The 17,424-nt window shown below is 36.5% G+C and overlaps 1 protein-coding gene and 1 long non-coding RNA gene across 7 annotated transcripts in view; one reads left to right on the forward strand and one right to left on the reverse strand.

Annotated features, from left to right (window-relative positions):
• Positions 1-13,731, reverse strand: part of CUNH7orf57 (chromosome unknown C7orf57 homolog) — a 50,799-nt gene extending 37,068 nt beyond the window's left edge. For 2 of the 6 annotated variants that reach the window (XM_087713163.1, XM_087713158.1), the window contains exons 1-3: positions 13,506-13,731; positions 12,550-12,606; positions 80-277 (exon numbers count right to left, since the gene is read on the reverse strand). In XM_087713163.1, coding sequence (XP_087569289.1) covers positions 80-277; positions 12,550-12,606; positions 13,506-13,545 — 295 coding nt within the window. In that variant the 5' untranslated portion in view covers positions 13,546-13,731. Of the gene's footprint in view, positions 1-79; positions 278-12,549; positions 12,607-12,951; positions 12,995-13,240; positions 13,440-13,505 lie in introns of those variants that run through there. The other 4 variants (XM_087713164.1, XM_087713162.1, XM_087713161.1 and 1 more) reach the window with 4 other exon arrangements.
• A 1,857-nt stretch (positions 13,732-15,588) lies between these two features.
• On the forward strand, positions 15,589-17,141 carry LOC148045933 (uncharacterized). Its single transcript, XR_015696255.1, has 3 exons — positions 15,589-15,669; positions 15,773-15,969; positions 16,528-17,141. It is a non-coding gene; the product is annotated as an uncharacterized LOC148045933 (long non-coding RNA).
• Positions 17,142-17,424: the final 283 nt, after the last annotated feature.

Genomic DNA, 17,424 nt, shown 5'->3' on the forward strand with positions numbered 1-17,424 from the left:
TAATTTCTTTCTTTGTCTTCACATAAAAATACTCATATAAACCTTTTGAATAGCTTTGATATTTGTTTAATTAAATCACCTGGTCGACCACCTTGCTTTGCCAATTTTACATATTCTGAATCAGTATCCTTGATCCACTTTCTTCGACCCCCAAAGGTAATGTCATTGTGAGTATCCCCAAAATCACCAAGACCTGGAATCTGAGATGTTGGCTGTTGTGCAACTTCTGAACTAACTTGTTCCTCTGATCGTTTCAGGGGGATGTGATAATACCAATCTGTAATGATAATAAATAATGAATGATACATGTGTTAAAGGCTATATGATAAAATGGGCAACATTTATTATTTGGTTACCAAATAATGCTTCATTTATGGGAGAATATATAGACAAGGTTGGAAAAAAAAGGGACTTTTTTAATACAGACAATAGCAACAAGGATTCTGCATGGAACAGATGGAAGGCCTCACATATACTCATAATGTAAAAATAGATGGTAAAATTAAGGAGTTGAGAAATTAATTGCTTTGAATAAAGAGATAACTTTATCTAGCTTTGTTTCTTCTTGGAACCTACTCTTAGATTTTTGTTTGAAATGGAAAGAAATGAAATGTTAACCTTACATTTTGATTTGATTTACTTATGATGATACAAGTGCTTGTTATGATTTATTCAAAGAATTACTGATTTTTAGGTTTTTATCTGTATCGAAATAAGTTGAAAGTTATCTTTTTTCAATAGTTTTCCCCTTTTTATTTGCACTCTCCAATTTTGTTTTACCTATTCCTTTCCCTTTTAAAAATGATTTTTCTTTGCTTTTTATGCTTATTTGTAATTTAATAAAGTTTTGAAAAATAATAAAATTTGGAATATATAATGACTAGAGGCCCAGTTAGTTTTTGAGTAGTGTGCTAGGAAAATAAAGGGCAGTGCTAGGACAAAATCAAAATTGGATACAAATTCCTTCAGTACTGTCAGGCCTAAAACAAAAAATAACGTAGTGATTTTTCCAAGCTATGTTTATTTTTTATTTTTTCACTTCTACAGACAAACTCTTTCCTGACTGATAACTCTACTATTTGTATCTATAATATACTCTATCAACTATTAGGGAAGGGCTATCTTCATCCTCTCTCAGAGATATGGATTAAGCTGTTTCCTATTTCTTTGGCGCGCACCTTCTCCCTAGTCTTGAAGTCTATAAAATTGGCAGTTTCTCAAGTCATTCATAGCTTGAGTATTTCTGGCATGCAAGGAAGAGCAAAATAACGTTATCAGATGTTTAAACAGAACACTATGCTACACTTGGTTTGGGCAAAATCTGTTTCCAAATTTGTGTTTGGTTTCTTAAGAGAGCTTGTGGCAGCCAAGTGTCCTCCACTGTCTGACTTTTCTGCTTCAGTTAAATGTGGGCATGCACCCTAACCTATATGGGTTCTTCTGTTAAAATCCTTTCATGTTTCACTATTCACAAGGGGCAGCAACTTGGTAATAGGCTTGCATCCTCAATTTCTACTCTCTTTTTTTGCTGTAACTTCATATTAGTTCTTGCAGAGTATCTGATATTTGGTTCTCACCAACTCATCTAGAATTTCATCAGCCAACCTTCCTGGAGTTGATCAATCAAGACTGCTTCATTCCACGTTAGATCCTAACTAATCAATTTGAAGTTACTTGTATATTTGGACACAGAAAGTGTGTTCCTAAAAGTAGCATTAGTTGTTCGTGCTTTCACTGGAACAGAATACATAGTTTATCGATGCTGGCTAAATTTAACATATTATCCAATAAAGGTCTTTGCTGTTCTAACAATGGTATAGCCATTTAGCAGTTGCTCTCTTCAGTAAACTTATGACAAACCCAACTTTAACTCCATCTGATGGAAAGTCTTTAGTCATATAAATGGCACTGAGCCCAGAAGGTAGGAAACTGAGATAACCGAAGAAGCTTCTTGGATGAGAAACAAAATGTCTTCAAAGAAAAACAAACTCCAATTACCTTTTGGAAAAGCATCTTTGTGACAATTGTGACCTAATTGACTGAGAATCTCCAGAGAATTGACATGAAATTCCACCAAACCTTTCAACAAACAATAGGATATTTTTGATAGGGGCAAGTTGCCACTCCTGCTGCTGCCTAAGTCTGCATTGCTTCAAATGAGTAGAACAACTTGCTGAGTTAATTGATCATTTTTGGTCACCAGTCGTTCTACACTGAGTTATTGCAATGCTTTTTTTTCAAGATAAAACAAAGTTTTATTCTTAGTCAGTTAAGAGTTAAGGTGAATTAGAAACAAACTGTTCTGTTTTTCAAGGTTGATGACACACACACAGTACTTTAGAAGCAGGAATAGTTACTGCAATTCAGGCAGATAATAGTAGGCATGAATGTAATTCAAATACCCAGTAAAGAGCACTTACCTGTGGTCTGAATACATTTCATTAGGATGCTGGTCCTCTATAATCAAGATTGTTTCAGATTTTTTTCCCACTTAAACTACATAATATTCTTGAGGGTTTTCTTTTATACCTTTTATTAAACTGCTCACAGAATATATTGAATCTTGATTATTACTTACAACTTTATCTGACTTCCCTATTCAAATTTGTCTATACTATCTTCAGTAGGGCTGGTTTTTCTCTATTTACATTTTTACAATCCAGCTACATAAATATAAAAACCATATATAGTTTTATATATTTTGTTGGACATTTCCATTTTTAGTTTATCTGTTTAATATAATTATCCTAGTTAATCAGAGAAAGTTTTTTTAAAATCCTAGAAATGCTCATTTTTTCCACAAATTTATTTTCTGGCAGCCTGCATTCAGTTGTCCATGACCTCGATACTTATTTTTTGTTTTTCTGAGAAAGAATCCCATTTATCTGTCTTATAATATAACTTCTGCTTAAAAGATTTTGATCAAGAATTTTAACTATTTCTATGGTTCCACAAAAGAGTCCATCAGACTATTTAATTGTATACACCTATTTTCTTCATACTTTCTATCTTGTAAAGAATTATAAGCTAATATGAATGTTGATCCAGCTTTATTCTCCCTGTCTCACATATTTCTTTTGTTTGTTTCTTCATTATCTCCATTTTGGAAGTATTTTCCTCCAATATTATTACATTTATATAGATTATATCATAACTCCTCAATTAATTCTTTGTTTGTTATATTGTATTTATTAAATATTTCATTGAAATAACCATCAAAAGTCTTCTAATATTGTTTTTAAAGGGGAGGGATTTCATTTTTTCAAACCTGAATTGTAGATTTATAATTGTTGTTATAAATGTAGAAAATAATTGTTAAAAGTCTAGCAGTTAGTTGCTCTTCTCTCCATTATAGTATATACTTTCTTTTCTAAGAGTAGACATTAAAATTTAGGGGTAATCTTGGATATTTCTTCTTTACTAATACTGATCCCTCTATGACCCATTTTAGGGATGTCTAACAATATCCTCTTCTCCTCTTTCAGATGGTGCTATCAGTACAAATAGTCCCCAACTTATTACCACAATTGAATTATGATTGTAAGTCATAGTGGTTAAATGAAGTCCCCATGTAATGGCCTCACATAATATCCACAATTTCTGCTTTCCTTATTGCAGTCAATGTGCCCACACTGATCATTAAGTGGAGCACAGGGTGCCTCAAAGGATGGGGCAAAGTCCTGGGAGATGGAGGCATAGACCACACTGCAGCACCTCTCCAGATCACACATGGCCTGGACCTTCTCCAACCCTAGGCACCCTTGCAATGCACACTTTCCCATCCAGATGGATTCTACACCTTTGGACCTCCTCTCCTAGTCATACCTTACTCCACTTATCTTTTTCAAAGATCATCTTTGCAAAGAAACCAGACAATCCACCTTGCAGCCTTTCTGTACAGAAGCTGGAAGCAGGTAATATCTTGTGAGCAGAAGCAATTCTTGGGTCACAGCTGCAGTGTCCCTGTGGTTGGTTATAAGAATGGACAGACTGCAAAATGCCTGAATAGTATTTATGTGATTATTGGGGTGATATATGGCTGTAAGTTTAGATACAAGTTCTAAGATTCCTTCTTTCAGTGCCATCATAATTTTTGAATGGTTGCTGAATGAATTGTTTTGAGTCAAAGACAACCTGTATTTTCTAACTATCTGTGTTTCAATACAAAAGTCTAATATGGTTATTATGATTCAACTCTTCTTTTTCTCTTCTCTAACATGTCTCTTTTATCTTAATGTGAAAAGTTGTTAATTCCTCTGTGCTCAGTTCTTGATAAAATATAAAAAATAGTTTTTTGTTAATCTCCCGCCAATATAGACTGCTTAATACTCAACATTTGTTATTAATTGTCAGGTTCAATTTGCATTTTACTTGAATCTGATTTTGTATTTGAAAATAAAGGGACATTTTCTTTCTTCTAAATTTGTAGGGTTTCTTTATTACTTTAAATCTCTTGTTCATTTCCAATATTAACCACTTTTTTACACCAGGGATTGTCCGTTATCACCTCCCACCCCAATTCTTGATTGCTTATTACAAGGCTTTATATTGTAAACTAGAGAAGATATTTATCAATGTCTTTTTTACCCATATTCCTAGGCAAAGCAGAACAAAGATCCCTTCCCTAAAACTCAACTTCCCTTCAGTTTAACATAGTCCTATCAATTTAACCCCAAAATAATTTCAAAGTAGCTCAGATTTAACAAGCTAAACATTAAATATAAAACCTGTAAATTGTATTTATTATTTATCAATATAATAAAAAGAACATTTATAGCATCCACCAGGCGCAGCAGTGCAGAGGTTAGAGTGCAGTACTGCAGGCTACTTCTGCTGATTGCTGGCTGCCTGCAATTTGGCAATTCAAATCTCACCAGGCTCAAGATGGATTCAGACTTTCATTCTTCCGAGGTGGCTAAAATGAGAACCCAAATTGTTTGGGGGCAATATGCTGACTCTCATAACTGCTTAGAGTGGGCTGTAAAGCACTGTAAAGGGATATGTAAGTCTAAGTGCTACTGCTATCAAACTGTAGTTTATCCCTTCATCTGACTACAATCTCCCTCCATGTAAGCTTTATTGAGAGATGGAGGTACCAATCCTCTTAATTAATTTATAATTGTTGGTCTCCTATTTTGCTTTCTAAATCAAGAAGCTAATGCAAATCTTTATTCTTCAATCCCACTACTGCATTAAATTTTCTTAAACTTTTTTATTTATTTAAATAAATCATTAAATTACCCCTACTATGTCTTCCAGTTCAAGGGAGTTTTATGTTCTCTCAGTTATGACACCTCCTATTTAAAAATCTTGCAAAAAACTTTCTCCTTTCACTCCTACTTGTGCAACATTATTACTCTTCACTGCCTACTTAGAAATTACATATGTGCACATATACACGTAAACATTCTTTTGGGGAAAATGTCATCATTTTTTTGGAAGCAGGGTTTCTTTCCTTTTAACTTGTTCTCATGTCCTTATGGACATTTCCTTTTTATATTTCTTACAAATAGCATTTGGCCAATACCAAAGAATTTATATTTTGTTTTTCCCCTAATTTTTATCATTTTCATCTGTTTATAAGTAGGCTTATGAACAAAGTGTAAAAATCGATGATTTAAAAAAAATAAAAAATAGATTTTTAAAATTTAAATCGTTTTTATCAAATTTATTTTAATAAAATGCTTTTGAAGTAAAACTCTATCTAAAGATAGTTTTCTATTTAAGATACATTAATAATTTAGTTGATTTAGTATAAAATGGAGCTTAGTTATGTAGCATGAGGCTATATATTCTGCAATATTTACATTTTTGGTAAATTCATTCAATGAATGCAAGCTCTGCGAGCTAAATAGAAAACTTTCATTTTGCTTGCAAATAATAATATTAAAGATTCTAACTACCAGCAAGAATGAGTCCTTACATTTAAAGAGCACTTCTCATTTCAAATCTATCATGGCTGTGCCTGCTGGCAGGCATCCACTCACCTGTTGCCCACCACATTCCTCACATTATTGTGTCACTGCTGTATCACCAGCTGTCCCATTAAAGTGAATGGGACTGTTGGTCAGTCAACAGCGGGTCAGAGGAGGAGCTGCTGCAGGACAGAAATAGCATTTGCTCTTTAAAAATTATGATTTAAATCGAGTTGATTTAAATCAAGCCTTTTTACTAGTGATTTAAATCGTGATTTAAATCAAATCCAACCTGCTTATGAATGTGGGGCAGAGTTACTAAATAGGAGTTGTGTATGCATAATGGTAATGTAGACTGTCATTTTTTCATACCAATCAGTCATTTCATTATCTTTTCTTTCCAACTTGAATAATAGTAAAACAACATCCATGTTACTCTAAAAATAAAGGGTTTCCATCTAAAGTTGAAAAAAAAGGGGAAGGGATGGGGAGTGTACTAAAGACAAATGAATTGAAGAACAACCATGAATTCTATGATGTCAACATACAGGAACATTTCTTTAATATCAAGTTTAAAAAATTAAAATAATTTAAAACAGAGGGCATAATGCTGTAAACACAGATAATTCAGCTGGGATTTTATGTAACAATGCAGTGCCTATTAGCATGCATTCAATTGGGAGCTTTCTTGTTATGATTTGATACCTACCAACAGAGGCTGCTTGAGACTTGGAGAGTTTAGAAAAAAATAATTGCTTCAGGATGAACTATATCCATAACTGATATATAAGAGATTTTACTGTCTGTAAAAATTGGGTAAAGGAGGAAATAGTAAAATTTATTTTTGCAGGAAAGATTGGTGATATCCTGCTTTATTTAAAATATTTGATAGATAAAATAGGCAAAAAGCCAGTAATTCTGCTCAGTAAGAATATTCTAGAACAGGAGTGTCAAACTCATGGCCTGTGGGCTGGATGCGGCTCATGCTGGCCATGCCCATCCACGCTTAGCGAAAGGGAAAAAGGTTGTGATACATCACACGATGACATGTCGTCGGGACTTTGACACCCCTGCTTTAGAATTCAAGAAATAACATTTAGATATTTTAATAGCTGAAATAAAAGTTTTTCTCATTTACACTATTCAGAAATATTTCCTTCTCTACACCGAAAGAAAAGTGGATGAACAATTTGGATGGACAACCGCTGAAATCTCAATACAAGGATCCATTAGAAATGGTTTCAAAAAATCATAAATACTATAACTCAAATTCTAGAGAGTGGTCTGTGAAGAAAATAACGCACTATGGTACAAAATCTCCAACTATAGATGTAAGTTGGACCATTAATGTAGGAAGGTCTAGCTATAGGAAATGAAGAGAAAATGCAGAAAGTTGCAGAAAATATAGTATAAAATACGAAAGCACATAACCTTCCATATAAGACAAGACTTGCCGCACAGATATTCCAACCAAGAAGCTACGAAAAAGAGAAAGGTCACTGGGAACCAAAGCAAGAACCTAAGGACAGATAATTGGAAATTATCAAAAACAGTGCATAGGAAGAGTGGAAGAAGGGAGACCAGGCTAAATGGACATTTGCAGTGGATAGGAATGGCAACAAGACAATGTTATAAAAGAGAAGAGAAGAGGAAAGATCATGAGAAAGGTAGGCATATAGACCATGGAGAGGAGGAGGAAAAATGATCCAAATGTGATCTAATCACCCTGGAAAAATCATATGAATTTGTCTTGTGTGACTCTTAAACAGGTAAGATGCATCAGATTTCTGTGCAACTGGATTGCAACCCCTTCTAAACTTCCAGCTCAGTGTATTTGACTAGTGCAACATGTTTTGGTCTCTTTCTCTCCCTCCCTCTCCCTCCCCCCCCTTTCCCTCTCCCCTCTCTCACACACTTTAAACAATATTTATTTATGGTCTAACATTTGTCTTTTCTAAAACAAAAAAGCCACATTAGATTTTACAATATACATGTTTAAGAACAAAAAGTAATACAAGGCAAAAAGGAATGAGAAAGAAAAAAAATACTCAGAATATATATAGTAAGGGTATACACAAAATAAAAAAAGTATTTTATTGTGAATCCAAAACAAACCATCATATTCTGGAGGTTCTGCCAAACTCACTTAACTCTTTTGATTTAGCAAAAACAAAGATTAGTAATGAGGTGAGTAGAGCAAGACTGGTATCTAAGTCTTTCTCCCAATAGATGCTCCCAGCAGGGTAAATGCTATTGATTGTCTAAGTCCCCCAAACCTCCCACCATCTCTCTTCCCTTTTCTACATTGCTTCAGTCAGCAATGATATAATGGCCCTGCTCATTTGTTTTTTATTGCAACATAATTTCAGCATAAGGAATAGAGTTCCAATCTGGGATCTACTCATACTCTTACAATCCATACTCCAAACCTTCTCAGTATAACTCAGTTCTTCTTCCTCCCACTACTTTCTCTCAGATGCCACTGCTGTGGATATCTCATGCAATGCAAGATAGCTTAACAACATGTGTGCCCTCCAATCTTCCATGTGCCTGTCTCTCTGCCTTCTGTTGCCAATGTCCTGGCCTATGCCAATAAATCATGCCAATAGCCTAATCTTAAAGTTAGATTAATATTAAGTCAAAAGCCATATACACTTTCTTTCTCATAATATAATTGTAAATAACCAACATTTAGCACTTATTAATATAAATATTTATTTCATACCACTTCTCAAATTCAGGAAATCCTTACTGTTAGCTTGATTTAAAAATTTCCTCACATCAATTCTCAGAGGAAAATATAGGAAAACCGCATGAAACCCAGTACCACCACTATGATACAGGTGCCATAGAAACCACAGCCCATTTTCTTCTGTATTGTCATTTCTATAGGGATATCTATCACCAGTTGATTATTCCTCTTCTATTAAAATTTACAGGGCACATTGATAATTATTATTCGCACTATCTATTAAATAACCAAGATAAATCTATTTCTCCAAAATAGCAAAATATTGCTATATTATGTATATAGCACAAATGGTTTGTGATAGTTATTGTTGTTAAGGGATAATTTTGCTTTATTCAACTTAGATTTTTATCCCTTTTATTTTTATAAATAATTTATATCTATATATTTTAATGGTCAATGACCAAAATAAAATTTCTATCAGTCTGTCTATCTTGACTTTATCTTCTGAGTTTACAGAGAAGATAATTGAGTTTACAGTTACCTCCTGCTCCTTACAGTAATGAGTCAGAAACCTCAATGCTCTTTTAAGGTCAATGTCTGATTCAATGATCTCAGTATCATTCATAGAACATAAAATAGTAACCACTGTCTACTAATACTGTGCAATTATGGGTCTTGCAAAAAGTTTATGGAGAGATAGATGGATGGATGGATGGAAGAAAGGAAGGAAAGAAGGGGTTTCTACACAACTATCAATTTAGAATATTAATTTGGAAATGAGATAAAATCAACATGTTCTTAAACTTCCTTTTACTAGCCAAGATGATAGGAAGATCAGTTAACTGGTCCGAAGTTAGATTAATGGTATCACCTTCATCTGGAAAGGTTAATTCCCAAGATTAAACCTTTCTGATTAGTAAGATTCATTCAGAAAATTGTTAAATTAAGAAAATAAGAATTTTGTTAGCCTCTACGTTCTACTTTTCTTTGTGTGCTTCTTAGCAGAATGGCCAGAATGAAGTAGGAGGGAACTCTCTCAATGTACTTTTTCCTGCTTCACTTTGTACCATATTTCTTTGCCTCATTGGCTTCTCAGATGGTTTATTTTTGGATAGAGGTTTATCAACTTTCAAGAAAACAAGTAGATCCTTATTTAGAAATAGCCTGAATGACAGATTACCTATGTAGAGCATTTTTACACTGGTGACTTATCACTAAGGTCATTTAAATCCTTTGCACCAGGCACCCAAATTCAGTGCCCAAGCCAGGCCCATCTCAGTCTAAAGAGCGTAAGTGGTGATAGTCTTTCCTCTGCTTATGTTGGGAGAGAATGAAATAAAACCAGAGGAATCTTATAATTTTTGCCCTTAAATTGTCCAGCCATAAAGCTATAAAGTCAGGACCATTCATAAATCTTGTTACGGAAGCAGATTATAGTTTGGCCATCAGGGCAGCAAAACGTATGCCAGCATGTTGTTTTTCTGATTCATGTACATTAACTCAGCTATAAGTCCTCAGTACTTTGATCTTCCTGGCAACACTATTATGAAAAGTACATGTAAAATATGTGAGCAAAGAAAACTCCACAATTACTTTAACCTACCAACTTTTCCTATCACATAGTTATCAAAAAATGTCCTATTATCAATGAATTTAGGTGAAGTTAAATGTTAGTCATGTTGTTTTGTGCTCCCTTTTTCTAATAAGAACTCCTGGGCTTAATTAAGCCAGTTCAGGAAATTAGCAGATAAGTAACTATAACTAATAAAAATAAGTAAAGGAATCAACTGTTTTTTTTCCAAATTTATCTTGATTGAAGTAAATATTGTTGAATGTTTTGGCATACATATTTACATGTGCATGACGCTGAGCTTGTTGATCAGAAAGATTGGCAGAATTCCTAGCGCCTTGTAACGGAGTGAGCTCCTGTTATTTGTCCCAGCTTCTGCCAACCTAGGAGTTCGAAAGCATGTAAAAATGCAAGTAGGAAAAACAGGAACCACCTTTGGTGGGAAGGTAACAGCATTCCGTGTGCCTTTGGCATTTAATCATGCCGGCCACATGACCACGTCTTTAGGCAGTGCTGGCTCTTCGGCTTTGAAACAGAGATGAACACCATCCTCTAGAGTCAGGAACAAATAGCACATATGTGCAAGGGGAACCTTTACATGTATTTATGTAATTTATTACTGTTGCTAAAATTATTGTAATAAACTTGATATAAATCTAGGTATGTAGATGATATAATATTAGGTAAATAAAGTTGATTTATTTCATCTTAAAAATATAGCTGGGCAGCTTTCAAATTGACATAAGCCAGCAGGAATTTAAGGAATCAATGTAAGGGAAGGAATCAAGAAGAAGCAAGGTATTTTGATCAACCAAATGAGAAGAGATGAAATGAGCAAGATATTTGAAAATGAGCATAATGCAAGCAAAGCTCAAGAACTGGTGAAAATGACCAAAATATCCTATAGAGGGAATAGATGTCCTAACCTAACCATAAGGTCTCTTAAAGGTGCTAGATTTTTTAAAACAGATTCTATAACAGCATGGTTTGGTCTACATCAACTTCACTGGATCCTATTCCATAGGGCAGGCATACAGAGAGTGCATCCGCTGCAGCTGGAATATGTGATGTAATGTTTTTAAGGGAAATGCAGAACATTTATGTTACCTCAAAATCTACTCCACCTGGGATGTATGATGCTCTGAAAAGAACCATTATCATTAAGTGCCCATGAAGTTAATGCCATAAGAGGGAAGGTCCCGTTTTTCTTAAATATTTCTTGCAATCTTACCAATTGTTGTTCATGTTACTTATAAGTTGCCTTGATAGCATAGCTATTTAAAAAGATGGCATAGAAGCATCAGTAATTCTGACGAAAAAAAATAATATGTACTAGAGTTAGATAGTCATACTAGGCTATGGTAAATTAAAGTTTAGAGAAAAGGAACAAAAAGAAAAAAAACCCTCCAAAACCTTATATTTGAGTACATAATAGCAATAGCACTTAAACTTATATACTGCTTCATACCTTTCTAAGTGGTTTACAGAGTCAGTTTAGTGCCCTCAACAATCTGTAACAGGAAAAATCAGTAACAGGAAAAATACTTGGGCCTGATAAGCATTGCACATATTTAATCTGTCTGTCCTCTAACTTTTCATGCCAAGTCCCGTAGGAAAAGTAAAAATAAATAAATAAATAAATAAATAAAGGTTTCCAATTTTGTAAAAAATTTAGATTTCTTTATCCCTTTCCACATGGAACCTCCATGGGAATCTGTGGCTATGACTGCCAACCCACTCATGCTGGCAGAGGAAGCATGTTGCGGGCCCTGTCACCCCGATTATTCCAGGTGGCGGGGTCCAGGAGAAAAGCCTTCTATACTGTTGCTCCTGCACTCTGGAACATTTTGCCCCACCCCCACCCCCCCAAATGTAAGGTTGGGCCCAACACTTCTAGCCTTTCATAAAGGCCTAAAGATGTAGCTCTGCCAGTTGGCTTGGGTCCCAATGGGGGAACTGCACAGTGGAGATGGTTGATTGAGTAATAATAGATTTCCCCCTCAACCCACTCTTTCCTGGTTCTCCCCATGTGTCCTTAGATTTTAATTTTGGTTTTAATTTATGTTTTAATGTATATGTACTGATATATTTTTATGATTCTAAGCTGTCCAGAATTACTCTATGGTAAGATGATTAGTCAATAAATTTTATGAATAAATAAATTATCTGTACATTTCTATTCCTTTTAGATAAAAATATGTATAAATTAGGATCTGAAATGTTCAGTTTATTGACTGTATTTAACTTCATGTTGCATATCTTATGATAATAACATTCACATTATTTTAAATATAAGCTATCCAAGGATAATGGGTTACAATTCAGTTTTTCCATTTTTTAAAAAAGCACATGAGAATAAATAGTGTACTTGCCACATGGTGCATATCGATCTGTAGGTCCATGCGACTCTTTATTTGTATTCCTCATACCTGTGCAGTGCAAAAAGTTCAAATTAAACATTTCACATTTTATCAGACATCCTATGTTCTCTGCCCTGTGGGGATAAATGCAGGTCCCTCCCCTATAAATACTTTTCCTGTATATAAACCTGCAATTTACTCCAATCTTCTTTTCAATACTAAAGACTTATTGGTGACTATATGTAGTTTATATTTTCAAAAAGCCAGTGATTTATTTCAAATATTTAAAACAAAAAGCGTAAGCTTGGGCTTCTTTAAAAGTGGGTAATAATCAGTTGGAATCCAGTATCTGGAAGGAACTTTAGTGGCCAAAGGGTTCACTAAACAATGGGCAACACATCACAATTCTCATACCTTTACCCTTGCTATCTTCACTTGCACACCACAACACACTCTCCCTGCTATTACTGATACAGATGGAAGGCAGGAAACAGAAATGAAGTTTTGCTTGTAGTAGATCATAAAGCAGATATTTAACAGATATAGCACTGCTCACCCCCGATTTAATACATCAATAAAATCTGCACAGCTCTAAATTTTTCCCAGATAAAAAACAAAAAAAGCAGGGGTGTGGAGAGAAAAAAGACACAGACACAAAATCACAATATCCAAAGTTCTCCGATTTTTAATCCCATCAACTCACCAGTATTATTTCAGGAAAAGAAAATCCTCTCCTGAAAGATCTGGTCTCAAAACCAAGGGCACACCGTGAAGATCAATGTTTTTGATCATTCTCGGGAGGCCAGGCTTCCTACCTCGCAAGCATGTTGTGAGGAAAAAACGAACTATTTCCCTGACTCTGACAAGGCGGACTCCCACGAGTGACAAAAATAACGAGGAAACGAGAGGGGGTGCTTCTCGCTCTACCGTATTTGTAAGCTTTATTGTGAATTAGGTTCCCCTCTGACCGGCAAAAAGTGTACCGAGGATCCTTGGAGGCAAACGCATTCGCTCACACGCCCAGCACCGACATTCACCGAAGCTGCCGCTGCCCGCCTAGCTGGTAGCGCTTGGGGTCGGGGAAGAGGGGGCCGAACCTCTCGCACTCAGCGCCTTCCCGCCGCCCGCGAAGTTCGAAGCGAAACGACGAGTCACGCAAGCGAAGCGAAGGGGGCGGCGGTCCTTAAGGAGCTGCAACAACAATCCCTGCTGCTATAGCAACACAAAACATTCAGCCACCCGCTGGCTGTTGGTCTGGCGGTCCCGGGAGCGCGCGAAGAGAAAAATGAGGAGATTAGAGAGAGGCGGCCCCAATTGCCTCCCTTCAGCCAATCAGAAGGCGGGCCGACGCCGGTGATTGCTGGCGGCTTTGGCAAAGAAGCGGCGGTGGGAGCTTTTCATCCCTGCGAGGTGAGGCACGGTTGCCCTTCCTGCCCTCAGACCGCTCAGGGCCGTTGAGTCGCCCTTCCCTTGGCTCCTAGGCGTAACCCTCATTTTCCAGCCTTTTGCTGTCCGCTGAAAGATGTTTAGCCTTGGGAGGCAAGGGAGGCATGGCTCTCAGGATCGCTGCGAAACTACACGGGACGGCCCTCATCCTTGCCTTTGCGGCAAGAGAGACTGGCGGGATGCGGATCTGTGTTTGCGTGTGTAAAATAATAATAATAATGTGTTAATGTACACGTTACCGTCTCCTTTCCAGATATTATTTGCAGTTGGAAGGTGTATCCATTCCCAAGCTTTCCAAGTATTGTTTTAAGTTCAATTGCAATGTTTAAAAGAAGACAATTAAAAGTGAAAATAATTAATGCAGAAATATAATAATGTAATATCAGAAAATGACAAAGCAATAACTAAAATGGAACAATTCATGTTTAGTATATGGAGGATGAGAAACAAAGTAAATTGAATCATTTTAATCAAATAAGGATTTGAATCTTGGAACTGTGACTAATCTTACAATGATAGAAGTACAAATAATGGATTTAAATAAATTATTTCCAAAGTTATCTGAGATAACTAATGCCTCTTTAATAGGTGGAATATACTGATCTTTGGACCAGCAAGAGTACTATACCATTCATTTTCCATCTTTTGGTTATGGAGAGTGGTTAAGTCTTTCATCTTTATTCTTCTACCCATTGTGGAATATTTTACTTAAATTTGATTAAAAATACCACTAAAGCGATGAAAATGAATTACTTTGCTGTAGAGGTGGAACTAATGCTAACATCCTTTTGAACAAATTACCTCTTAATTCATGTGTCATTCTAACTGAGATTTTTAAAAGCCAGCTTGACTGGAGGAAAATTCTGATGATTGTCATGTAGGCTATGGTATTAATGGGAGCAAGAAGTGGGAACTCACTGAGTAACTGTTTTTAATAACAAGGAGTGCTTTTGATTAATGTGTCTAGATGTCAAACTCAATTTCATTGATGGTCACATTATGATTGTGTTTGACCTGGGAGGGGAAGGGTAGCGTGGCTGGGGGAGGGGGGAATGGCCAGCTCCATGTCCATGTTGGGCTGGTCAGGCTGGTCAGATCCATTGTCTCCAGTAGAGGGAGGCAAGACCAGGGAGAGTGCCAAACGATGGCCTTCTGCAGTCCTCTGCCAGTGAAAACAGAGTTTGGGCGGGGCTACCCCCAGGCCTTGAGTTCGATATCCCTGGTCTAGTTTTTTTTTTACAAAATATTAAATTCTGATAAGAACTGGTTGGAAGATATGCAAAATTTTGATAAGAACGAGTTGAAAGCAGCCAGAGAGAGAAATTACCCAGAAATTTACTAAAAACTTTAATAATCTGAAAACTTATTATAATGCTGGAAACACAACCTTGAATATTCAATTAGTCCAGGGGTGAAATCCTACTGGTTCGGCTTAGTTCGTCCGAACTGGTAATGAAGATAGGCCATGGTTTTCCAAACCAGGGATAAAAATCCCTGGTGGCCCCACCCTCGCCCACTTGCCTGCTCACTCGCCGCTTCCGGCTGCTTGGTGCTTCACTTTTCCCCCATATAAGGTCCCTTTGCTACTTGATTTGTCTGCTTGACCCCTGCTCGATCAGAAGCCTCGATCAGAAGCCTCTCCTAGAACTTCTAAGAAGCCTCACTGACAGCTGCCCACTCAAACAGGTAAGCATTGCCAGTTGTGACAATGTTTCCTCCGCCCCGGCTCCCCGGGCTCCCCTGCGTGGTCTGGCTAAGCCGCCTGGCTAACTACCAACTTTCCCCCTAGCTTCCAGCTTGCTTATCTTGGCTCTTCGGACCAAATCCTGAACTGCCTTGCTGTTTGAAGAACGCCTGCCTTGCTGTTCGCCTGCTCAGCTCCTTTTGAAATCCCCGGCTTTCTGTCTGCAACTAACTCTGTCTGCAGTTTATCTCTTCAGCTAGCAACTGAATCTGCCTGCCTGCCTGCCTTGTGCCTTCAATTGGGTAAGTACAGAAAGTGGGGTTTTTTTAACTTAAAAAAAAAGGTTACTTGGGGTTTCTTAAGATTTTTTTTAAGGAAATAATAGCCATTTAACATTTATAAAGTTTTAGCTGCTTTTATATTTTTAGATTTGTGCAGCTTTCTGAGATTTTGTGTGTTTATGTAGTGTTTCATGCTCATTACACAAACACACAAAATCACACCAAGCTGTATGTGACATTTTGTGCTTGTGATACTTGTTTTGTGAGTTCTCCGTGACTGTGACTGTGAGTTTCCTGCTTGTTGTTACAGGGGACATTTTGTGTGCTTTTACATTGTGTGAGAGTTGCACAATGGCATTGTGTTTTTTGTAGATGTGCAAGGTGCTTTTTGAGCTCTTTGTGGTTCTGTGAGTTTTCTGCTTGTGGCAGGGGCTCTTTTGTGTGAGGTGCAGCTACTTCTGCATTGTGTGTGCTGTGTTGCTTTTGTGTTGTTTTTGTATTAAAACTAGTTTCTTGTGTTTTTGTGTCTTGTGTGCTTTTGTGTTGCTTCCATCACTGCTCTTTTTCTTCCTTTTGCAGTAACAGCCTTTACCAGCAAGGATGAAAAGGCAACAAACCTTGGTTTCTTGGCCAAGAAACCAAAACTGTCACAACAACCACCAGAATTGACTTTGGATGATCCAAAGCACCACCACTTCCACCACTTGAACTTGGACTCAGAGAAAGCAGCAAGCCAAGTATTGAGTCACTCGAGCCCGAAATTGAAATCATTCTCCCTGACTGTTGGACATGGGCAGCAATATGGCAACTTCCAAGAAAAGTGTCTGGGATTGGATGTTTCAAACAAGAAACTAGGTTGCAAGTGCAAAACATGACTTCGCAATAGAGAGTGGTATTCATGTGTCCAAAGAATGGAAGCATTTCAAGATTGAGGTTTACATAAGGTTGGGTTTACCCAGAACTACTACAAAGAAATTTAAAAGCAATTTGCTCTGATGGTGCCAGTATTATGCTTGGGAGAAAATCTGGAGTGAGCACTAGGATAGCAAAAGAGTTTCCAAACATCATCATCTGGCACTGCTTGAACCATCACCTCCAACTCATTTATAGATAGATAGATAGATAGATAGATAGATAGATAGATAGATAGATAGATAGATAGATAGATAGATAGATAGATAGATGATAGATAGATAAAATATGCTCTATTTTTCAGCAATCCAATAGGAATTGAATTGAACTTGACAAAATATCCAAAGAATTTGACATTAGCATCGTAAAGATTAGTAGACTTTTGGGCCAAGATGGGCTGCTTGTAGTTTAAGGGCAACCATAGCTATGTGGTGTGCTTATCCAGTACTACATCAGTATTTTCATGTGAATGCAAAATACTCAGGTATGGCTGCCTCTCTGGATAATAAATATTTTTTAAATGATTTGGCATTGATAATTGAAATTCTGGAAGAAATCTCACTT

This window comes from Thamnophis sirtalis, unplaced genomic scaffold (genome assembly GCF_051295495.1).
Source record: "Thamnophis sirtalis isolate CommonGarterSnake01/CBP01778 unplaced genomic scaffold, rThaSir2_p1.2 scaffold_4, whole genome shotgun sequence".
In the NCBI taxonomy this organism is placed as follows: Eukaryota; Metazoa; Chordata; class Lepidosauria; order Squamata; family Natricidae; genus Thamnophis; species Thamnophis sirtalis.